Source organism: Petaurus breviceps, unplaced genomic scaffold, assembly GCF_028583685.1.
Source record: "Petaurus breviceps papuanus isolate PSGF00001 unplaced genomic scaffold, PetGlider_PUasm1.0 90849, whole genome shotgun sequence".
Taxonomy (NCBI): Eukaryota; Metazoa; Chordata; class Mammalia; order Diprotodontia; family Petauridae; genus Petaurus; species Petaurus breviceps.
In genome coordinates, this window is record NW_027187361.1 from 28,550,990 (window position 1) to 28,576,964 (window position 25,975).

The 25,975-nt window shown below is 35.0% G+C and overlaps 1 protein-coding gene across 1 annotated transcript in view; it reads left to right on the forward strand.

Moving 5' to 3' along the window:
* The window catches only part of USP25 (ubiquitin specific peptidase 25), a gene marked incomplete at its 3' end in the record, with an annotated part of 179,832 nt that overhangs the window by 69,898 nt on the left and 83,959 nt on the right, over window positions 1-25,975 (forward strand). The window contains exons 7-14 of the mRNA XM_069073063.1: window positions 3,401-3,538; window positions 5,343-5,419; window positions 6,634-6,707; window positions 13,100-13,248; window positions 20,856-20,983; window positions 21,531-21,626; window positions 23,457-23,618; window positions 25,351-25,556. Coding sequence (XP_068929164.1) covers window positions 3,422-3,538; window positions 5,343-5,419; window positions 6,634-6,707; window positions 13,100-13,248; window positions 20,856-20,983; window positions 21,531-21,626; window positions 23,457-23,618; window positions 25,351-25,556 — 1,009 coding nt within the window. The remainder of the gene's footprint in view (window positions 1-3,400; window positions 3,539-5,342; window positions 5,420-6,633; window positions 6,708-13,099; window positions 13,249-20,855; window positions 20,984-21,530; window positions 21,627-23,456; window positions 23,619-25,350; window positions 25,557-25,975) is intronic.

The window sequence follows — 25,975 nt, forward strand, 5'->3', positions numbered from 1 at the left end:
TCTGATTTGAGTGGACTTGAGATGTGTGACCAGTGCTGACAACGCGCCCAGAGATTGGAGATATGGTGGGAGAATATTAATAAAAATATGGAAGGTTAGATGATCTGAGGAATAGAAAATCCCAGGACCTTTCATGGAATGAACTGGGTTCCAGGGCAGAACCCTTAACCATGATTTACGTGACTCAGTTTAGCAGTGAGCACCACAAGGGGGGAAGGTGGTAGCAGTCATGGTCAGCCCTGGGCCAGAGTGCTGTCATTCCAGGTGACAGTGTGGTTGAATTGCCTGTCATGGGACAATGTTGTATTCTCTCATGTGGTCTCCATTTTCATTGACTGTTTAGGTCGTTTTTCCATTTTAGATGTATCTCAGAAACTCAACTTGGGATTTCCCAAACTTGGTGCTCATCTAAACTTTCCCATTATTATTACATTTTTCCAGGATTGAAAGTAGAAGTCACTGGGTGCAGTGAGTAAGAGCACTGGCCCCAGAGTCAGGAGGACCCGGGATTGATTCCGGCCTCAGATACTTAACACCCACACAAAAAACTGTCTGTGTAACCTTGGGCAAGTTACTTAACCCCAATTGCTTAAAAAAAGAAAAAAAAAACTAGTGGTTTTTTTCAGTATTGTTTAATTCTTTTTAAGTTTTGCTATGATTATAATCATGTTTTAAATAATTGAAGGTTGATTTTTACTTTAAATTGGTGCTGTCTTTGTCTATAATGTTTACTTGACAGAGAAATTCTTTGCTGGCAGAAGCTATTTCTGGGATCTTTTTTGCCTTGTTTTGCTGATTTCTTTCAGTCATTTTTAACAAAAGGTGATAGAATCAATGTCTACTTTTTCCATTTTTGGATTTGAAAATAAAGCAGTTTGGCTTTGAGTTGCTGCTGTCACATCTTTATCTTTTCTTCTGATTTGTTCTGACTACTCTGTAATCTGGCTGAGAATAAATATTTCATTCAGAAGTTATTGGCACATCTCTATTGAACCATTTCTTCTCCCTTAAAGTGTAGCTTATTTTGTGTCTTTGTGTTTTGGTGTTTTTGTTCACTGAATTCCAACTTGTCCCTTGAAAACGCATAAACGTTGTGTAGTCTTGGGGCAGTTAGGTGGTTCAGTAAGTAGCGCGTCGGCCCCAGGGTCAGGAGGGCCTGAGTTCGGTTCCAGCCTCAGATGCTTAACACCCCCACAAAAATACTAGCCCTGTTACCTTGGGCAAGTTACTTAACCTCAATTGCTCTCCAAAAAGCAAAAAAAAAATGTTGTGTAGTCTTTGTGGCTTTCAAGTTTTCTAAAATCGAAATGATCATAATTAAAGTAAGTTTTTTAAACCTTTAATCCTAACCTACATATTGTATTGAGCATTATTTCGAATTCTATTTTCCTTTATCTTATTTAAAAGTTAATTCTTTAGATAACAAATATATCTCTACCTTTTGTTGTTATAAAAGGCATGAGAATAGTTGCCATTTTTGAGGAATGCCTTTTCTACCATAGTGCTTGATTTTATAAAAGTTCTCTTGGATATAGCTTATAATTTGAGTTTAGCATGTTGACAATTGTTAAACACTTTAAGATAAGACACTGTGAAACAGATACTTAGGTTTGATACATAGCAGTGCTATTAGATTCTATGGCATCCAATTAAGGTGATCCCGATGAAATGCTTTTAGTTTTTTATATATTTAGATATTAAAATGACTTACCTAGTTTCTGATTATATTTAATAATAAACTTAGATCTAACTCGGACATTCTTGCAAACATGGATTTAATAACCCTAAGGTGTTCGGGTGTAAAGTGCACTTCGTATTACCATGCAAGATTATGGATACATAATCAGCTAAAAATAAAATAAACAGGCAGTCTTAAAAGGGAAAAAGAAATTCTACAAATTTTAGATATAAAAGGTGAAAGGCAAACATTTGCTCCGGTAATTTTAACTGGTAGGCAAAATTGATTAGTAAGATTTTCCTCCTTAGTGAATTAGAACTGGAATGCCCCAGTCATGAGATATTTTGTGTGATATCATAGAAGAGACAGGGGTTGATTTATTCTGTATAAATTATAAAATGAATTATGGATCACTTTGCTTATGCAAAAAAAGTCAGGATTCTGTTATGACTGGTGTGATGGAAACAGCCCTAGATTTGCAATCCAAAAGACCCAATTTCAAATCCTGCCTCAGGTGTTTATTGACTGCCCCACAGCAAGTCCCAGGCAGTCCCTCTGTGAGTCCCTTTCCTTATCTGTAAAAATGAAGTGAGTTGAACACAGTGTCTCCTCTGGTCTTTCCTGCTCTAAATCTGTGATTCTTATGATCCAGTTCTGGAGAAAATCAGTTCCTTTGCACAAAACAGACCTGAGAGTATGAGAACATTATGGTGTCAGTCATTTGTCAATGTGGGCAGAACTCATAATCTTGGGGGGGGGGGGAGGAGTTACTGGAACCAGAGCTCACATGTCTTGCTCATAGTCACACAGCTGGCATGAGTTAGATACAGGTCTCCCTGACTTTACCAACAGCCCTCAGGCATCAGTTGTTTTGTAACCTAGTCATATGTGGTAGCAATACTGTCAGAGGACTTTAGAGCCTTGAATTCAAAAGATTTTCAGTGTCACTGTCTTTAAGTTTTGGGTTAGGCAGAAAGACATGGGGAAGACACAGAGGGTGAGGAAATAGCTTGAGTCAGTTCAGTCAGACAGGCATTATTGGTACCCACTGTATACATACGTGCGTATGTGTGTATATGTAGACCGTCACAAAAGCATGACATTAATTAGTTACCAGGTAGTGTTCATGGTTGTCTGCTAAGGCAGCTGTTGGGTTGCCATTCATGTCAGTGAAATAGGAAGATTATGAAAATCAGTCACTCTGGTGTAGAAGCAAGGATTGCAGAGTAGAAAGAACACAATGAGTGAGATGATAGTAACAATGTGAGGTAGAGTATAAGTTTTAGTACATAGACCTGTAAATAACTGCATTTCCTTTTGGGAATTCCTTATGCCTGGGAGTTAAAGTCATCGCCCCCCCCCCAAAAAAAAAAAGACACAGGAAAGATTCAGACAGTTATGAGAGATTAGAATTGAGAAAAATCAGAGAAGCCTTGGGGGTAAGAGGAGGATTAGAAAGAAAGGAAGGCTTTATGTCTGAGTTAGCTTATACATGTAAGAAGCACTCAGTCTCTGACAATGATGGCAATTACATTGCTGATCTAACTGACTTTTTCTTGGATACCCTAACTACTTCCAGATCTTCTTTTCCTTATTTGTATGTGATGGATGGATGCCTAACATACAACCCACTTGTTTTGCTAGTGTATTCTTAGTTAATTTAAGAATGATTGTCTCATGAGGATGCGATTTTTATTAATCTTTTTTATTTTTAAAATTTAGGAACATCGGAATTTGCCTTTTATGCGTGAGCTGCGGCATCTGTTTGCACTTCTTGTTGGTTCTAAAAGAAAATATGTTGATCCTTCCAGAGCAGTGGATATTCTTAAAGATGCTTTCAAATCCAACGGCTCCCAACAGGTAGTTTTTACAGAGATGATCATTTATGGCTAATTACATCTAATCTCATTAGACTGTAAGTCCCTAGATGGCCAAGACTTTCCCCCCTTTCTTTATATCCCCAGTACTCAGCACAATGCCTGGCATGTAGTAAAAACTTAATGAATGCTTGTTGCCTTGACCTGTCTCTCTTTCACCTACATGGGCACACATACCCCATGCCCACAAAACATATGCACCCACCCAGAGCAATCTATGAAAGGAAAATCATTTTATAGTATTTTGTTTAAAATTTTGCCCCCTTTTCCTTTTGGGTCTTTAATGTTTACACACACACACACACACACACACACACACACACACACACACACACAGAGTTTTCCGTCTTGATGGAAAATTAAACGGACATCCAGCTGGAAAATGTTACATGAGGTCTATTGGTTTCCAACATGAATATAATTATCATTTAAATTAAAAGAATGTGTATCGTGCAAATAACTATGGAGGCAACAATGAGGCGGAAGCAAGACAACTCCTGTTTTCTAGGAGTTTGTTCTGATGGAGGAGAAGCAACCTCAGGAAGGAGGTGGGAGGGTATCGGTGTGGAGGCGGAACTCACCGGGGGGCTGCTCATATCATGTGCCCATCCCCCCCTCTCCCTGCACAGGAATGCGCCAACAACCATCAGTTAGCCCTCAGAGTCGAGTCACCCTCCAGAGAGCAAGCTTAAAAATGTGGGCACCCATGATAGCCATCCCAATCAACAGGGCAAAACGTTGTAGTTTTTTTTTTTATTCTGCTATTTCTTGTCTCTAAAAACATACATTAAAAGAACATATGTGCTCCTAAAAGAAGAAATACCTCTCTTTTCTATGATTTCCCCCGACCTCCACCTGCACCTCTCAGGTTCTGTAATGTAGGACATATTTCTACCTTTGATCAGATGAAGTTTGTTTAGGGAATTCCATGACTTCTTGGCATCTTCTGATTCACCAGTTTTCTAACACGAACCCCTTGAATTACAGATATCTTTTACTGACCTAGAAGAACAAATTTTCAAGGAATAAAAATTACTATAGTAAATAGCAGTTAGTTTTGACAACTCAACCAGTTTTTCAGTATTAAAAAGAAGCAAAGTAGTGGCTATAGTTAAATCTTAATGTTCTTCCTGACCTCGGAATAAGTTTAACATAACTCTGTGTATAGACAGAGTTTTCCAATAAATGTTGACTTGTCTCACTTGGGATTTTTGTTTTGTTGCATAATTTATTGCTGCATATAACTGAACTATACATGTATTTAGAAAAATTCAAGTGTGATTTGATCAAAAAATTAAACCCTTTACTTATATTATGTGAATAATCCTTTTAATGACTTTTGAAGTTTAGGTTTTTGTTAATATTGGATTTTCTTAATGTAAGCCATATGTTGGGGCAGCTAGGTGGCACAGTGAATAGAGCACTGGCCTTGGAGTCAGGAGGACCTGAGTTCAAATCCAGACTCAGACACTTAGCACAGAAACTAGCTGTGTGACCTTGGCAAGTCACTTAACCCCAAATGCCCTCCAAAAAAAAAAATGTAAGCCATATGTTATATAATATCCAATGTATTACCTGATTTTCATATAAAATCATTATCATGTATTTGTGTTGTTACATTTGCAACATTTGTGTTTAGTGTAAATGTTTAGTAAATTTAGTGGATGTTTAGTGCAAAATTTTGTTTAATACGGTATTTGGATATTTTACAGAAGTTACTTTTAGAATGTGATATTTAAAATTGGTTTAAGTAGGAAAAATATAATGATTTTTTTTTTTAAATACAGCAAGATGTGAGTGAGTTCACACACAAATTATTAGATTGGTTAGAAGATGCCTTCCAAATGAAAGCTGAAGAGGAAAGGTAAGTTTCCTCATGAAGTTAGTATTTGTGTTTGATATTTTCTTTAGTTTTATTCTTCTTTAAAGGGAAGTATAACATAGAAGTGCCACCTTGTTATTCAGGATTTGCATGGTATTTGCTGTTTAAGAAGACTAAATACAGGCTAGGAAGCTACAGCATCTAAAATGAACAGATTTATCACATCATTGGAAAATTAGTGTAGAATAGTATATATCAGGCCATCCTTTGATTCATTAGCTAACAGTTCATTTGAACTGCTTCTGCTCCAGGCACCTCTCTTAAGATTGTAAGTTACAGATGAATTACTGACCCTTATCAATGGAGATAGTTTCCATACCAGGAAATTCTCTGAACTTATAAAATCACAGATCCAGACCACCTTCCCACTCATATCTTACCAAAAAAAAAATGCTTTTCTCATCCATAGTTTTGACTACATTTATGAACAAGAAATCTAATTCTTGTATCCTAGATGTGAAGAATAAACTAATTTCTTTTCCCTTTGATAGGATAAAAACTGTTATTCAGATAGAAATAAATATCTGTTAAGAACTAGTGGGCCACTCATGTTTGTTGTTGATACATACCTAAAGATTTTTATGAATTAAATAACATTAAGTTAGCTAAAATTAAACTGAGAAATTAAAAGTAATTTCTATACCGGAGTAAGTTTTTAACATTTGTATACTCTTGCTTCATTTCCTTCAGAGTGAATAGTTTTCTCATATAAGAGATAAAATTAACTGGGTCTGTAGTACTGCATAATGCAAAAAATCTGAAAATAAGATGTAAGAGTATTGTGTTCATTTCTTCAAATTCAGTTAGTATTATTAACAGAACTAGACAGTATTGTAGTGATATTATCTAAAATGGGTATTCTTTACCTTTTTATATTTTGTATTTGTATTTATTCTCTTAAGAATATTCTCAAATGCATAAAATAAAATCCATAGGATTAGAACTAAGAAAATTCATTATATTTAAACACATTTATCAAAATAAAAAATTTTTAAAAGTTCACGGACACTTGGTCAAAAATTCCTGATATGAGATTTAAAGAAACCTTATATTATATAAGAAGGTTCAAAATCTGTTGTTTTCTTTATACTTTACGTCATAGCATAGGTGATTTTTTTTCAATATAACTTTTTAAGTGCTTTTGTTTAGCCCAGAAGTTATAACGACATTTGCATATTTTAAAACATGTTTTCCAGGGATGGAGAGAAACCAAAGAACCCAATGCTAGAGTTGTTCTATGGCAGGTTCCTGGCAGTGGGAGAGCTTGAAGGTAAGTCATACACCTGTATCAGCATCTGTATCCATACACATTCTTTTGGTAGTACAGCACTTTGTTACACAGAATAAGTTTATTTGATTTGACTTACACTTCAACATTTCTCTTTACACTTTTTAAGTATGTAAACATTTTAGAAGTTGTTTAGATGAAAAAGGTAATATGGTTCTTATTATCATGTTCTCATTGATTGGTGTCAGAAGAATTTTAGGTTTTCCTTCATCTTAATACATACTCAGTGGTAAATGATGTGATTAACAAGAGAGAACAGGAAGAATGAAATAGTTTATAAAACTTGTTCTGACACGTGAATAGGAAATAAATGAGAGAAATTTTGAAACCATTCTGTCTCTCCAGCATGAAATCTCTTGGTATTCTCAAAGTACTGAAAATAATTAATTATATTTTAGTCACATTAAAGTGGCTTTGTTTATCTTCCATGTTTACGTGCTTATAATTTCAGCTTTAGACCTGGAAAGGTGCTTTGGGACCTTTTAGTTTAACTTTATCATTTAAAAGGTGATAAAACACCAGCCCAGAACCATGAGTGACATGACCATTGCCCCATTATTTATTTATTTTTTAATTTTATTTTTAATTGATGGAATAAAACAACATAGTACAATAGTACATAGTACAATGCCCCATTGTTTAAACTCAGCTTTCTTGATCCCCCAGGCTGTTTTCATCATACCACACAAAGTACACATTAGATTGAAATGAAAAAAAAAAAATTGGAAAATTCACAGTTCCTAATACTTTATCTACTTTGGAAGTTTATAGATTATAATACAGGGATTATTAGTGAATACATATTAATAGCTAAAAGTTAATAGCATAAGATTTCTGAAATTCTTAACATGTTATCTTATTTGTTCCACCCAACATTATACAATGAAGAAACTGAAGCAAAGACTTTAAGTGATTTGCCTAGGGTCACTCAACCAGTAAATTTTCTAAAAGGTATTCTTCCTCACTGCAACCTCTAATCCTTCCACACCTCTTTGCTTCCTTAGGCTATTACTCCCACTCTGACTTTATTTATCTTCCTTCCCAGTCTCAGCCCTATAGTTAACCTATTAACTTCCCACTCTGAAAGTGTTCAGCCCCTCTCCTCTCTGGCCTTGGCTTTTTTCTGCCATCCTCAGTTTCTCTTTATGTATTTATGTAAGGAATAATGTGGGAACAAATAACCACACCCTATGTGGACTGAGCACATAAACAGTCTCCAACAGACTTTTGTTATTCAGCTGGGCCCTCAGTGAAGCAAAGGAACCATTTTCTACATCTAGAATTGATACCTAGTCCCCCACCCCACTCCACACCTTATTTTCCTTTTCTAGAGCACACTTCCCTCCCCTGACCCTCTCCACTTAGGACCATACCAGTGCTCCATGCAGCATAGGTTCATGTTCTCTCTCACCCTTAAACAACCTTCATAGGTCCCTGGCGTCCCCTCAGTTTATCCACATATATCTTTCCTCCTTTCTAGATTCTAGAAAAACCTGTCTTGATTTGCTGCCCCCACTTTTTCTCGTCTACCTCTGGTTTCTGAAGTGATCACTTAATTCAGACAGTTCTCTACCAAGTGACTAATAGTTTCTTAATTGCTTCATATGATGGACTTTTCTTAGTCTTCAGCCTTTGTAATTCTTCTGCTGTGTCGTGGGCCACACTGTTTTCCTGGATAGTCTTTTTTTTTTTTTTCTGTGTTCTCCTAATATTGTTCAATCGGTTGTCCTACATTTTTTTTTCTGGCTCAACAATATTATCCTGCTGCCATTCCCCAAGCTCTGCCTTGGAGTTTCTGCTCTCCCTCGGCTTCTCAAGGCTCTCTTTTCCTGACTTTATCAATGGCCATGAATTTAATCATCATCTCTATGTGGGAGAGTAACAGATCTCTATATACGGCACTAATCTTTCTTCACAGCTCCAGTCCCACGCTACCAATTGCCTAGTCAAAATTCTGGACTGAATGTTCTAGAGTCATCTCCAGCTTTCCATGTCCATAGCGGAATTTATTCTCTCTCTTCCCCAAATTCGTCTTTCTTCTGGCTTTCCTATCTGTCTCTATTGAAAGGATCACCATTCTCCTAGTCTCTCTGGTTCTTAACCTTGACTCGTCATTCTCTCTCACCCTACACAATGGATCAATTGCCAGATATCGCCAGATATTTATATGTCCATCATATCTTTCACATCCATCCCCTTCTTACTGCCTACAGTCACTGCCTAAGTTGACCTTGGTGTTAAGAAATCACAACTTCACAAAACTTACATGAAAAACTAGGTTTATTACAAGAGAAATGAACATGCCTGTGGAACCCTAAGCAAGTACCAAGAATTAACAATCCAAACAGAAGCTCACAAATTTATGAAATTGTGACAAAAATTGGAGGAGAAATAGAAATCTTCACCTGCATGGCAGGGGATGAGAAATGGCAAAAGCAGCATTCTTTTCCCTTGGGAACTGCTCAACTAAGAAGATAGGATTATCGGCTTATCTGCAAGGGTCCCAGCTGTACAAACAGTTTCTCAGTCTGGTGCAGACTGACTGGTGCCTCTCTTGACTCCCCAGGAAACACAGGGAGTACAGCTTGGGGAGCAAACAACAAATGATGTCAGTTAGGGGCGAGGACTTTGTCCTGGACCCATTCAGGCCTCCTGCATACTCCACAGATCCAATGTGTCTGAAATGTGTGGCAACTCAAAAAGGCAAGTTCAGGGGATCCCTTAGCATCCTTAACAGCCTTTTGCCTAGAATATTGCAGTGGACTCATGATTGGTCTTTCTGCTACAAAATTATCTTGCAGTCTGCCCTCCACATACCTGTCAATGTGATTTCCTTAAGAACTGATCTATATTATTTACCTATTCGGTAATCTTTAGTGGCTCTCAAATTGCCCCTTGGATCAAATATAAAAATTTCTGTTTTACTTTTAAGGATCTTCACAACCTTCCCTCCTCTGTCTTTACAGCCTCATTCTACTTTATTTCCCATCTTTCACTTTATAGTCCCACTTATCTCACTTTTTTTCCACTTTTTCACCCACAGCACTCCATCTGCCCTTCTCTGTGCCTTTGCTTTGGCTGTTTACTGTCTGTTTACTATCTCTTTCCCAGTTTGGCAGACTCTCACTATTCAAGATGCAGTTCACATACCATCTTCTATGCTAACGTTTTTGCAATCCTTTTATATTTAACTTCCTTTCTATTTATTTTGTATTTACTATGTGATATATATGTATGTATATGTTTGTATATATAAACATATTTGTATGTGTATATGTATGTTTTATATATCATATGCACATGTACTATATTGTATTTAGTAATACATAATACAATGTAGCGTATATGAAATATCATGTATTTTCTATCTAATATACAATATTAGGTATAATATAAATTTATATAAACTATATACTATTATATGTTTATATAATAAAATATATTTTATATAATATATACATTATATATACTATTTTAAAATTTGTTATATATATGTATGTATGTGTATAGATAGATAGACAGATAGGCAGACAGATAGATAGATAGATAGATAGATAGATAGATAGATAGATAGATAGATAGATAGCATAGAGAGAGTAAATATAAGTAGACATATATTCTTTTTAAAAGAAATTTTATTGATATATTTTAATATTACCTACACTTTGTAACATACGCCATTCCCAGAAAGCCATTATTTATACCAGGGAATAAAAAGGAATGTGAGGGTGGGGAATAGTTTTGTAGATCTAATATATCAAAAAATACTGATATTGTATGCAGTATTTCATATTATAATGTCCCCAACTCTGCAAAGAAGTATAGTATAGTAGCTTTTTTCTGTTTGTACTCTAGGTCCAAGCTTGGCCATTTTAACTTTATGAAATTGTTTTTTTCATTTGTATTAGTGTAGTCATTGTATGTATTTTCTTCCTTTTTTATTATTTCACTTAATTTCTGTTAATATTATCATTTAGTACTTCTCAATGTTCTTCATAATCATAATTTCTTACAGAATAGTAATATTCCATTACATTTATATACTTCAGATTGTTTAACCATTCCTCATTCAACATGCATCTGTTTCGTTTGCAGTTCTTTGTTACTACAAAAAGATGATAATTATTTTATTCATATGGGGCCTTTCTCTTTTGCAATTGATATCTTTAAGCTATATGCCTGTCAGTGGATTATTTATATTAAAGAATATGAACATTTTAGTTACTTTCTCAACATAATTCCAAATTGCATTTCAGAATGGTTTTATCAATATCACCTTTCCACACACAGTCCAGCACTGATTTCCTAATGTTTGTTATCTGTTCCAGTTTATTGACTGGAAGGTGAAATCTCTTATTTGATTTTCATTTCTGTCATTAATGAAGTAGAACGTTCATATGGTTTTTGATAATTTATTCTTTTTTTGAATAATTTTGTCAGAAATGTATCTCTTGGGGAATGACTTTTGTTCTTAAAATTTTTTGTTACTTGTGTATTATGTCTTGAATATCAACTCTTATATATCTATTTGATAGATATTTTTCCCATGTGACTGCTTCCCTTCCTTCCCTAGATTGGGATTTTTTTTCTGTCATTAATCCTTCTGGCAACCACTGAAACCTGTTCACTTCTGCTCAGAATAATGGTTCAAAATGCATCTTTTTGTATAAGAAACCAATTAGATTGACCTACAGTTATCAGAATACATACACACACACACACACACACCTTTTTTTTTAAGTTCGTGCACTCTAGGTTAAGAATTTCTGACCTGGCATGTCTAGGTGGCACAGTGAATAGAGTACGGGCCCTGTTGTTAAGAGAATCTTGCCTCAGACGCTTAACACTTACTAGCCTTGTGGACCTTGGGCAAGTCACTTTAAGCCCAATTGCCCCTCCAAAAAGCAAAAAACAAAACCAAAAAAAGCAAAAAATTCAATCACTGTGGTTTTAGGGGCAGCTAGGTGGCACAGTGAGTAAGAGTGCCGGCCCCAGAGTCAGGAGGACCTGGGACCGGTTCTGGCCTCAGATACTTAACACCCACACAAAAAATATCTGGTCTTGTAACCCCAATTGCTTTAAAAAAAAAAAAAGAGCTTCTGTCCTGTTTGCAAAACCTTAAATTTAATGTATTGAAATTTATTTTCATCTTTTGTGATTGCCTCTATCCATTGTTTGGTTATTAGCTGTCACTCTAGCTATAGCTGTGAAAGGTGCCCACACTGATTCTGTTGAAATTATTTTATGGCATAATCTTAGTATTCATGCCATATATCCATTTTAAATTTTTTGTGGTATATCATGTAAATATTTGTCTAAATCTCGTTATCTGCCAGACTACTTTTTTCATTTTCCCCACACTTCTTATCAAATAGGGAGTTAATTCCTGGGCAGTTTATGTTTTGAATTTTATCAAATATTTCATTTATTAAGGTTAGTTACTTATAAAGCTTCCTTGTCTAATCCATTCCATTGATTTAGCATTCTATTTTTAACTGTTACTGACTAGTTGTGCTGATTAGTTTTATAAGGTAGTTTGAGGTCTGATCATTCTCTTCCCTGTTTAGTCCTCCTTATAAAGTTACCTCGATATTTCAGATCTTTTGTTCATCTAAATAAATCTCTCTATTTGTCTTTATTGTAATAGCATGAAATCTACTTTGTTTAATTAATATAAAAACATCATTTATTAGTTGTCATTATTTCTGTAAGGTGCTTTTTGTAATTTTTCCTATAGGTATATTGAAGAGACTGACCTCTATTTACAAGAATTTTGTATTTGTTTTCAGTGGGACTTCCCTGCTTCTATTATTGTTTCTTAGATTTTGCGCTTTCTATGTTTTATGTTTTGTCGGGTATGGGGAGCCCCAAAATACCCTATCCCCCAAAAATTAAAAGTCAGAGGTATCTTGAGGAAAGAACAGGAAGTTTTATTCAGTTCTCCCGAGAAGAGGGCATCCGTTCCATCAGTAAGAACCAGCAGAATGAGGCTTGTCACAGAAGATGGAATGTGGATTTATACCCTAAAGCAGTGAAGCCCCCTGCCACAGCTGTCCCTGGCTGGGAGGTAGGCTTACAGTCTGGGCAAAAAATCTCCTCCAATGATAAGGAGCAAGGAAATAGGGGATAGCCAGTCCAAATGTACCTATCCTTATTTGGTAAACACCAAAGCAAAGAAGGGGCAAGGGCTCTAAGAGATTCCTAAAATTCCTGAAGGGCTTAAGGCTGATTGATAGCCAGGAAAGGGGGGAAATGTAGAAAAATTATTTTTAAGGAGTTTACATATTTGTGAAACAATATATTATAACATACTATTTTATAGAAGCTGAAAGATCAAATCCAGAAACATTAATTAATTTTCCTTTCTTCTCAAGGTAAAAAATTTGAAAATACAGAGATGTTTGGTCAGTATCCACTTCAGGTCAATGGTTTCAAAGATCTGCATGAATGCCTAGAAGCCGCCATGATTGAAGGAGAGATTGAGTCATTACACTCAGAGAACTCAGGAAAATCCGGCCAAGAGGTGAGTGTAGCGTTTTGGGTATTTCTTCTTCCTCCTCTCTCCTCTCAGGGTGTTCATCACAGTGCTCTCTTTGATTATCTGCATTACACTCTCTGACTGTGGGTCCTCCACAAGGTCCTGTCCTCTCTTCTTGGTCAGCTCCCATGGGCTTCACTGTCATTCTGTATGGATCGTCCCGCCAACAGAAATACCAAACTGGATACAACTAAACCTGAGTTTATTATTGTCTTTCCCTCAAACTGCCCCCTTCCAACTTTCTTAACTCTGTCAGATCTCAGCGTTATCTTTGACTCTTTCCTCTTTGTCACCTGTCTGCTTAGATCTTAAAGCCCTACCCAGACTGTTACATCTTCGTTGTACCATCCCACTCCCATACCCTTCAGTCCTACAGACTTACTTTCTCTGTGTGTCTTGGACACATTACTCCATTTTCCACTCTGCTTTTGTATTCACTGTGCCTTGCCTCTGGAATGAATTTTTTCTTTATCTCTGCATCATAAAGTTCTTTTCTTACTTGAAGATGTATGTCAAGCACTTGCTCCTTCATCTGCTATTACTTTCCTTCTTAAAATACCTTCCATTTAACTATTTTGTATGTCATATGTATTTGTATTTACGCCATATGTCATGCATGCAGCATATATGCTTGTTGTCTCTCCCATTAGAATGTAGTAATTTTAGTCTTGGTGTTTATATCTCAGCCACCTAGCACCATGCCTCATATACAGTAGGCTCTTAATAAATAGCTGTTGATTGGTTGGTTGGTTGATTATACACTCTGCACAGGCTGCTCAAGCAAGGGAAGACTTTGTAATTTGTCCTTTCTTCCTCTTAATTCAGATCCCTTACCTCATTTTTCAAAACTTAGGCAGAAGAGGAAAAATAAGATATGTAGCAATTTGATATCACTGGGAACATAAATGATTATAGGAATATCAACCCAAAATAAAAGACTGCAAAGGCTATAGTAACAAAGATCTTTACTCGAGGCAAAGGAACTGTAGTTGAGGACAACATACAGCACCCAAGTACTGGAGTGCCCAGGAGAGAGAGAAGAAACAGGGTTGAAATACACTTCAGCAGGGAGGGAGTCTCATGGAAGGGACAGCCTTGAGAAGCTGTTACATAAGTTGTTTTGCAGAATAGCTGAAAGTCAATGGAGAATGTTGACAAGGCTTGGGGAGAGGTGATACCTGTGTGGAATACAGGCTCCAGGTGCAGCAATCGGATATTTCCAGAGAGATCATAAAACTGGCTCCAGCTGAATGTCAGGGTCAGGTGGCCCCACTGATGACTGCATGTTGTGAGAAGTAACTTTATTTTTAAGTTTCTCTGCTTTTTAAGCAACTCTAAAGTTATTTTATATAAAATAATGTTATATAATAACCATACTAGTTAATAATAATAGTTGACTTTTGAATAATTCTTTAAGATTTACAAAGTACTTTGCATGTGTTATCTGATTTATCCTAATAACAATTCTGCTACATAGATATTACAAGATTATTATTTTGGTTTGACTGTTAAGGTAACCGAGACACACAACTAGTACATAATGGAGGCAGAATTTGAACTGTGCTTTCCTCACTCTAACATGATCATTCTTGCAATTATATTGCTTTTTATCAACTCCTAGTAACCTTTTCCTGGTAACAATATCCATTTATGTACCTAAGATAGCACCTCCAGTTATAAATTACTCATTGTAAAAAAGAAGAGAAGGCACCTGCTCTGTACCAAAAATCATGCCAAGCAGTTTATAAATATATCCTATTTTATCCTCACAACCCGTGAAGTGGGTGGTGTTATTGTTGCCATTTTATGGGTTAGTAAATGGAGGCAGACAGAGCTTACCAGCTTCTTTAGGAACAAGTATCTGAGGCTGGATTTGAGCTCAGGTCTTATTGACTGCACAGCCAGTGGTGCTCTATCTACTGTGCCTTGTTCCCTTACCTAGAATAGAATTATTCAAACAAAATTTTATTTAAACTTTTTAATAGATGCAAACTCCATGAACTAAGGGGTTTAAAAAAATGAATATGGTGCAACTTTAATATGAATTTATTTTTTTGAAACTTTAGGAAAAAAATGAAAATTTATTTTAGGGATAGACTAAAGTTTCAGGCTAAATGTCTAAAATTCCCATATGATACAGTTCTTGGTCTGCTAATTAACGTAACTGTTCGTTTGCTGTGTTGTAAAAAAAAATACCGTGCTGTTTTGCTAATAATTTATTGTTTAAAGAAATTCCTTGGCTCAAATCAAAGCATTAAACAGGAATAATGCTAATATTTTGTGGTCAGTATTCTCAAATTCATTGGAGAAATTCTAAGCATTTTTCAGGTCAGAATATGGATCCAATTTTAAGTATCAATAGATTTCAAAGAATAATCCCCCCAAAATATAAAAAGTAGGAGGTGTGCAGAATTAAATTTATATTAAAAACATAAATCCAAAGTAGATGGAAGGTAGAGGGGAATAGGGAGGAATATGTGATATGCAGCAAGAGGAAAGTGATCTCTGTGGTCTCAGTCAGAGAAGAACCTGCAGGAGATTAGGTGAAGAAGACAGGAGGATTAAAATGGTGGGAAAAGGATAGAGGGATTACTCTGGTGGTTCCACTGATGGATGCTTCTGTGAGTGAAGAGAGGTGATCTGTAAAGGGAGGGGGGAACATTGTGCTGTCTGGTCTAAGAGATTTAATGCTTGAACATTCCATGTGACCTATCTTGAGGGGATGCAGTTGGGACTCCTTGAGGGTAACTGATACCTGGAGAAGCAGGAGAGCCTGGATATAAAGGGGAGATATCAAGAAATATGGGGGGGAAGATGATAAGGAGGGTCTAGATTACTGATGGGTTGCATAATCAGGGGAAATGACAGAGGAAGGTCTACCATCGAAAAATGTCCTCTCTGACCTTTACACTAATTGGAAGAGGGGAATTCCTGGGGCAGACTATACAAGGAGAGGCAAAAACTGCCAAGAGAAAAGAGCCTAACAAAAAATGCCTTGGGAATTTTGATTCAATGAGTAATACAGAAGAAAAAGAGAACAAGTAATTATAGAGATCACGAATCAGAGACGAGGGTCTAGAGTAGACAGGGGATGGATAATGAAGAAAATGAGAGAAATCCTTTTTTGGAAAGGGGCACAAAAAATGGAAAAAAAAAAAACATTTTTTTTGAGGTGTGAAGCAGGATAGTCGGGTTAAATGACTTGCCCAAGGTCAGACAGCTATAAGTGTGTCAAGTGTCTGATGCCGGATTTGAACTTACATCCTCCTGACTCCAGGGCCAGTGTCTATTCACTGCATCACCTGCCTGCCCTCCAATATATAATTTAAAAAGCCTAATGAACAAGATTAGTTGAAGGGCAAGAGAAGAAGGGGGAATCTACTAAACTGGGAGGAGGAAAGGGGGAGAGAATTTATATAACCAGATTAAAAGCAGATAAAAAGGAACTAATAAGCAAAAACACAAAGGGAAAGGTGTATTAAACTAGAGGAGGAGGGGATTAGCAGTGAGGGGAAGAGAGCCAGTAGAAATGGGGTCACTTTAAAAAAAGATGAAAGTAAAGTAATTTAAGGGACCATAGTTTACAGCAGAAGAAAGAAGAATCATAACTTGAAAAAAGCACAGTATTAGAGACTGATGGAGGAAAATATAAACCACCGATGTGATAAAAGAAAAGAAAAAGTTGGATAAAAAACAAACCCCTAAAATCTGTTCTTTACAATAAACACGTCTAAAAAACAAAAACATGAACAAAATAAAACTGAAAGAATGTAAAATGAAATAAGTATGCATTAAGTGAATCCAAAAAAGGAGGTAAGCTTGCTACTTAAGCAATAACCAAGCAAAAACTTTCAAAAAAATTAAAATGATAAACAAGGAAAATATGTTATAGTGAAAATAACCATGAACAAGAAACTGTTATCAGTTATAAACTTATTAGAATAGAAGTAGATGGTACCATTTATTCTCACAATTGTGGATAGTAGATGGACTTTTAACCAAGTAAAGAGATAGAGGGAGTTCCAAAACATAAAATAGATAACTGAATACATGACACTGAAAAGCTTCTGCACAGACAAAATTACTGCACCTATAATAAGAAGAGAAGTGCCTGAAGTGGGGGAAAAAAACTGTATCAAATTTCTCTGGTAATTCTATATAAAAGATATAGAAACCATATATACACTTTATATACATACATGCATAGATAACTAACATATGTATGTTATCTATTATGTAGTAGCATGTAATATATGTGTGTGGGAGTGTGTATAACTAATACCACTTCCCATAGATAAATGATCAAATGATATGAACAGCTTTCAAAAGAAGGACCGCAAAATATTCACAACATGAAGGAATGTTCCAGATCACTAATACCAAGAGAAATGCACATCAAAGCATCTCTAAAGTTTCACCTCACACTCTGTAAACTGGCAAAAATGACCCAAAATGGCAATATTCAATGTTGTAGGAGTTGTGGAAGGATAGACACACCCATCATTGTTGAAGCTCTGAATAGTACAACTATTTTGGAAAACAATTTGAAATCATGTAAATAAAGTGATTAAAATGTCCATACTGTTTGAACCAGAGTCTCCATTCCTGGGCTTATACAAGAAAGCCATTGATAAGAGAATCCCCATATACACAAAAATATTCATAGCAGCACTTTTTGTGACAGCAAAACTGTTTGTCATATGGGGGATGCCTGTCTGGGGTGAAGAGGAGGGATACTTGATGCAGTCATTTAGATACACAAGAAACAGTAGATGTTAATAAAAACTTAATTAAGAAACAAAAGTTTAAAAAAATCATTAAATAAAGAGAATGAAGTACTTGAGTATTTCAGGAATAATATTAATCATATTCAGACAACATTGACTAAGTTGTAGGCATTACCTGTAACTAATAATTTGGTATGAAATTTGAAATCAAATATCAAGTCAACTGGTTATATCAAAAGTATGCTCCATACATGTTCTCAAAAAATAATTCTTGATGTTAAATTTACTATGATTTATAATTGACATGTACATATGGTACAAGAAAGAATTTGCAATGACTTGGGAAGTATATTTTTTTAATTTCGATTATTTAGAAGAGTATATCTTTTTGTAAGAATGGCAGGGGAAGATTTACAAGTCCTAAAAATTATGTATCATAAAGTTAGAAAAGCTAAAAAGGAAAAAAAAATGAAGGCCATTAGATGGTGAAGAGATTATACTGTTAATAGAATAAGAGGTAGTTGATGATAAATATTTTGCTACTTATTGGACTGTGGAGAATAAAATTTTTAATGTTGTTTCTATATTTTATCCAAACTCACATGAACTGTCACATAGGCATAATAGTAAAGATGAATTAAAAAACAAAAGATGAAACTCTTCCTTTATTTTTATATATCTTTCCTGTTAAAGAGCCAGAGATGAGTTGTGTTCATTATAGCCATTATCCTCTTAGTGTAAGCTAAACGATTCAGTTTCTTTATACTTAAATATTCATCTTTTCTGTGATCCATTACTTAAAAAGTAACTAAAACAGTATTTTTGTCATTTCTTCCCTATATCTAAGTGAAAAAGCACACCTCTCTCTTTTTTTTAAATGATCTCTGACTCAAATCTTATACTTAACCTTCAGAAATACTTGGGCAATAGATTATAACTTATTAACTGGAAAAATCAAGTTTAGCTTGAAAAGCAAAAAATGTCACTGCTATTTCATATTATTTACAGCTTTAGTTATGAATTAATTTAAAAACTGCATCTTTTAATCTGAGGTCACAGAACCAGACACACCCATGATAGTTTTTTAGATTAAAAAAATTCAGGAATGTCTGGTTATCTAGTCTAACCCATTTGTTACGGAATGAGAAGGTGAGATCACTCCACAGATATAGTGAGGAAGAGTCACTGCACATGGAGGAGAAATGTCTCCACAGCAGAGGTACATTACAGACACAGACACTAGGAACATCTTTTAGTAATGTACGGAAGCTTTGTCCTGGACGTGGCAAAAATGGCACCTGAAGAATTGTCTTCCAGAATAATCTACCCCCAAGTTTGAGTAACTGTTTACCTTCCATTACTGTAGATTCTCTTGGTTCCTAATCCAAAGGTGTTGGATCCTAATCTTGAATTTTATAATAATAACCTTAATAATAGTGCTTAAAATTAGCCCGTAGAATGTAAAGTGTAAAATTATGTTCTCTAATGGTTTTCATTTTATCTATTGAGTTGAATTTAGTATTATTATTTCATGGATTCCTAGGCATGGAGCTCTCAGAGAAGAATAAGTAAACCAGATTATTTTATTAAATTCCAGTTAATTAGTTGTATTTGGTTTCTTTGAAGAATTTTTGCTTCTTGTCTTTAAATCCTTTATATTTTGGTCAAGATCACTTTAACTTTATGCTTCATAAGATGTTAGTCTTCTTCCAAGAGAATCTAAATGTATATACCTCAATTCATAACTTCATTATTTCTGCTGAATGAGTTTAGTTTATATCTCTCCATGTACCATAGTGTTTACTAATTTATATTAAAAGTTCATTACTAGATTCACTAGGTAGTATAAATAGCCTTTCCAAAGTAGTGTTAGTATTTTGTAACTGGAGGGCAACTAGGGAAGAGACACTTGACTTTTTAAATGAAAATCAAGCATCATCCTGTGTGTTGGACAACATTAATTCACACCATTTTGATGATTTGAGTTTAAATTAGTGTGCTTAGATAGCTGTGGGGTGCCCTGGTTGTTTTGTACCTGAATATGCATCCTTCATAGTATATTTTTTCATGTTTGTATATTTATTCTTTGCAATTCCAAGTTACTTAAACACAAACTTCCCCATTTCCATTGACCAATTAAGTTCACGTAAAATTTGCAGTTATAAAAAGAAAACGATTCACTTCAGGAACTGAGTAGAATTTTATAATGAAATGGCACAGTAGCCAAGTTGTATATTTTTCCAGCCATCTTAATTATCATCATTTTCCTGAGAACAGAAAGATATTTAATTTGAAATATTTACCTTTTAAAAGATTTATAGTTTTATTTCCCACACCTGTGCATCTCTTATAATTAGTTAAATACATTATCTTAAATGATAAATTCAAATGGGAGAATAAGGATTTAAATGAAAAGAATGTCAAAAGTATTTTCCTGCATTTTAGAGTGAATCTTGAATGCATGTCATATTGAACAATTTAGCCTTTTAAGTAATTGCAAAAATACCTCCAGAGCCTTGTCACAAGTTTTTGATACTACCTTTTGGTTTCAAATAACAAAATAATGATGTTGGAAATAGTATTATGTAATTGAGTTCAGAAATGTCTTAAAAGTTGTGAATTTATGACTTGAAATAAAACCCATTTTATTCCCCTTTGGTTTATAGAAGTGTTATGAATAGGTGGTGAAAAGAAATGTGAGTTACTTATACTGCAAACGGCCTTATTCTTAAAAAAATTTCAAAAGACTTGACAACAATTTGGGGTGATTTTATTGTTGTAAACTGCTTGTAAAAATGCTGATATTATCTAATTTTTTTAAAAGGGGAAGGGTTATTAAATTTTAAAATATCTTTTCTTATTTAGCATTGGTTCACAGAACTTCCACCTGTATTAACATTTGAACTGTCAAGATTTGAATTTAATCAGGCTTTGGGAAGACCAGAGAAAATTCACAACAAGTTAGAATTTCCTCAAGTTTTATATCTGGACAGGTATGACTCTAATTAACATAGCAGCAAGTGTATGTGTGTCTGTGTATGTGCATACACATATATTTTTATTTACAATTTAATGAATTACACCACTGTTGTTTCTAGTTGAAATTCTGATTTAATTTAATTGGAAAAAACTTTGTTTTGAGAGCACATGAAAGTTTGCATAATGAAATAATAGTGCTAAATGACTACCTTTTCTGCTAACACATAGCATTTATAATATACAGAATTTTCAGTGTAGAGAGAACACTATTTTGTGAAAAGAATATTGTTATAGAAATAAAAAGCAACCTTGACCAGCTTCCGTATTTTCTTATATAGTCTCAAAAAATCATAAGGGAAAGATTCTGTTTTATACAGTCAATAAAATGGTTTTTTGTCTCTAAAAATCATAATTAATGGTTTGTAATTTTTTTTGTAGCAGTGATTGAGTTTAAATAATTTCATTTAAATTATTTCAGTATTCTTTGCTAGTGATCTGCCACTTAGGGTGGTATATAAGTTCACAGAAATCCTAAATGCTGCCTTTTTATTTTATTTACAGATACATGCACAAAAACAGAGAAATAACAAAAATTAAACGAGACGAGATCAAGAGGCTAAAAGAGTACCTTACAGTATTTCAACAAAGATTAGAAAGGTATTCTTTGAGAACTAAAAAGATAATGCAATTTATATTTTGTTCTTTATAATTAATATAAAAATAATTATGAAGATGTTGGTTTTAATCCCTCTTTCTAGCAGATAATTTAGCAATAATTTTGATAAGAGTAATCTTTCTGGGCAGAACTAGGTATATGGTTAGTTTCATTACATAACTGATTTTCAAACTTTTTCATCTCAGGAACCTTTCTTACACTCCTACAAATGATTGAAATCTCACTCCCATGAAGGCTTTTATTTTGAATGTGTGAATGTCTGTGTATGTATGTCTGCATGGATATACATATACCATATTAGAAATTAAATATCTTATTCTTAAAAAGTTTTGGCCTCAAAGAACTCTGACAGGCTCTCAGGGATCCCCAGAGGTCTCTGAACCACACTTTGAGGATAGCTACATTTGATTATTCCTGTCAGAGTTTCAGGACTGGCTTCAAGAATAATTTTACTATTTTTCTTAAAGGCACACAAACATCTAACTGAAGTAAGTCATAACATGAAGCATATAATTCCGGTTAAGATTTCTATTATTATTTTTACTGTTATAGTATTGCTATATCTTGGCATTACCACTTAGGTAATGGTTAACCATAACTCTTTCAATTGCCATCAAACCCAATTAATCCTACTAATCAATTTTCACCCAACTTTAAATTTTTGTAAATTGAAAATCCAAACTTCTGGGGCGGCTAGGTGGCGCTGTGATTAAGAGCACTGGCCCCGGAGTCAGGAGGACCTGGGATTGGTTCCGGCCTCAGGTACTTAACACCCACACAAAAAAACTGGCCATGTAACCTTGGGCAAGTTACTTAATGCCAATTGCTGTAAAAAAAAAGAAAGAAAAAAAATCAAAACTTCAAAAAATTTTGATATAAAAGTAATTAATCTATCTTTAAAAACCTAGTAATTTTTATAGCAAGACAAATTTGTAATTCTATTGTAAACCAAGTAGAGATGAATGAAAGCAAATTAAATAATTAAATTGATCATGTGAAAGGTATGCTGTTTGAAAATAAAAGTATGACCAGTCCATGAAAGAGCCAGAAATAATTCTAATCATCCATCTGGGCTATGATAATGAGAGGGAGTGAAGTCTTTAAATAATAATAATATAAATATACATACATATGTACATGCGTGTGTGCAGAGGAAGTATTCGTGATTCAAATTTGAGGACATTTAAAACATTTACTTATTGTATTATTTGCTCCACTAGTCTTTTTCATCATTTCAGCGGAGATTCGTTTGGAAAAAAAAATGGTGGCGTAAAGTTATACCGTGTTTCCCTGATAATAAGACACTGTCTTATTAATTTTTTAGACAGAAAAACACCAGAGGGCTTATTTTCAGGGGAGGGCTTATTTTAATGAACATTGACAGCAATTTTAATAAACAGGTAAATGTGAACAAAAAAATGTACCTTTATTCAATAATGAATTCAATAAAGAACAGGATGATGCGCTCACTGCTGCAGCTCTGATTGGATGCAGCTTGGAGCACGGCGTGCGTTTCACCCGGGGGGGGGGGGGGAACGGTGCATACAGAGGGTACCGTAATGTAGCATGCAGTGCAGGGGATCACCTTCACTACAGTAGCAATCTCAATAGGGCTTATTTTCGGGGGAGGGCTTATTTTAGAGGAATCTTACATAGTAAGGGGAGGGCTTATTTTTGGGATAGGTCTTATTATCGGGGAAACATGGTATCATTTTATCTTTATGTAACAGGTGTTTGAGAGCTCTTAATTGCTGAAGTTGGAGCTTTTTGAATATATTAGTAAATGCATTCGTACATTTTATGGTTAACAGATACTTAAGCTATGGTTCTGGCCCCAAACGCTTCCCCCTGGTAGATGTTCTGCAGTATGCACTGGAGTTTGCCTCAAGTAAACCTGTTTGCACTTCTCCTGTTGATGATATTGATGCTAGCTCCCCATCTAGTGCTTCCATACCATCACAGACATTGCCAAGGTAAAAACATCTTTTAACATGAGGGGAAACATTGATTACAGTGTGGCATTTAACATGGAGAGAGATTCATTGAAGCAACATGTTCAAATGTGTCACAGTCTCTTGGTCATTTGCTGTAATAGATTAAAATTAATTTTTTATAAAATAAGTTTAACTTTTTAAGCTGAAAAAGTTGGAAAAATGCATGTTTTCTATGTTATTAATTCATAGTTTGTTAAAGTAGATTCTGTTGTACAATAGTCAGTTGTATTTTCAAAATAAACAAAACATACCTTTCATTTAAACATTTTGCCCTTATCGTCTTGTAACTTTGTATAGTGACACAAAATAATACTGATAGTTTATAACATCGCATTAGTAGCTGACGGGTACCATCAGTAACATTTTATACAATGTCTCCATATAGAGAGTGTGTGTGTGTGTGTATATATATATATATATATATATATATATATATATATATATATACTATTTTTATTTTCAAAGAAATTGATGCGTTCAATTAATTTTACTTTCCTTAAGTCTTTTTATTATGAGCTTGCTATTGCAAAAGTACTAAGGATACAAATATTTTTAAAAAACGAGTGTTCCTTTCCCCCTAACTAGGTTAAGGCTAGGTAAGGGTAGAGGGGCATACTATATATACAAAGACAAGGTACTAGCCAGAGTTAGGGGTGGTTGAGAAATTAGGAAGATTTAAGCAGAAAGATTGCTTTTTTTGGGGGTTCGGGGAGTAGGGAGAAGAAGTTTACTAGAAAAAGTGGATCCTGAATTGGGACTTGAAGGAAAAGATGTATTCTGAAAGGCAGAAATCAGAAGGAAGTGTATTCCTTGATTGAATGATAACTCCTATAAATAATGGAGATCAGAGATGTCACATCAAGATTGAGGAATAATTAGTAGTCTGATTTATTTCAACTGTACCATGAAAACTGAATAATGTACATTTTTCACACATGTGAAAATGGGGCTAGTAATGTAAGTAAGAGCTAGATTGTATAGGGCCTTAAATGCCAAGCTAAAGATTTGTATTTTATCTTAGAAGTGATAACGACTGGGGGCGGCCAGGTGGCTCAGCGAGTAAGAGCGCCGGCCCCAGTGTCGGGATGACCTGGGATCGAATCTGGGCTCAGACACTCAGCCCCCACCCAGAAACACCTGGCCGTTTCACCTTGAGCAAGTCACTTGACCGCAATTGCTTTAAAAAAAAAAGTGATAACGACCCCCGGAAAGTGTTTAAGCAAAGGAGTAACATGATTAGGAACATTATTTTGAAAGCTGAGTGAAGAACAAATGTTAGGGTCAGGCATGGGGAGGTTTGTAGGTGAAGATACTGGTACAGGAGTTTAATCAGGAGGTAATTTGAGGATTTGTGCGTGTGTGTGTGTGTGTGTGTGTGTGTGTGTGTGTGTGACAGACAGACAGAGGTAGAGACATAGTTAATGGATTTAGAACTGATAAGATTTAACTGATTGGATGTGGGAAAGGAGTTAAAGCGTTAATGGCAGCATAATTCTAATTTTAACCTTATTCAATAATAAAAGCTTGAAGTATTTAATGGAGTTTTGAGGATTTCTACTTGGCTTTTTTTGTTAATTAGAATACTGTAGTCAAATTTAAATATTTAATTCTTTATTATTAAAAAAAAACTATTATCATTCTTTTAAGTATTTTTAAGTAAATATTAAAGATTTATGTGTTATTTGTCCTATTCTGTCATTTGAAAATGCAGCACACCTGAACAACAGGGAGCTCCTTCAGAACCGCCAAGCACATCACCTCCAGCGAGGTCATTTGTCCACAAGCCATTCACCCAGTCACGGATGCCTCCAGATTTGCCCATGCATCCAGCACCAAGACACATAACGGAAGAAGAGCTCTCTGTCCTCGAAGGCTGTTTACATCGCTGGAGGACTGAAGTGGAAAATGACACCAGAGGTAAGATAGTTAATGTACTTTAGTAGGAGCTGTTCCCTCAAGATTGCTTATGTTTAATCAATCCTCTGTGAATCCCATAGCTAAGCACATAAAATGTCCATTGTGTTTTGTTTTTGTTTTACTTTATCAAATGCTGTATTAACTTCTAGTTCACATCATTCATTTCCGCAAGATTTTGAGTTACAAATTTTCTCCCCATTTTTCTCCTACCCACCACCCCAAAATAGCGATCCCACTGGTTATCCCTTCCTCCAATCCGCTCTTTTCCATATCTTCCCCCATGTCCCCTCTGACTTTCCAGTAGGGCATGGTAGATCTCTATGCCCCAGTGCCTGTATATCTTATTTCCCAGTTGCATGTAAAATAAAATTAATAATAAATATGTATTTTTTTAAATTTGATTTTAAAACTTTGAATTC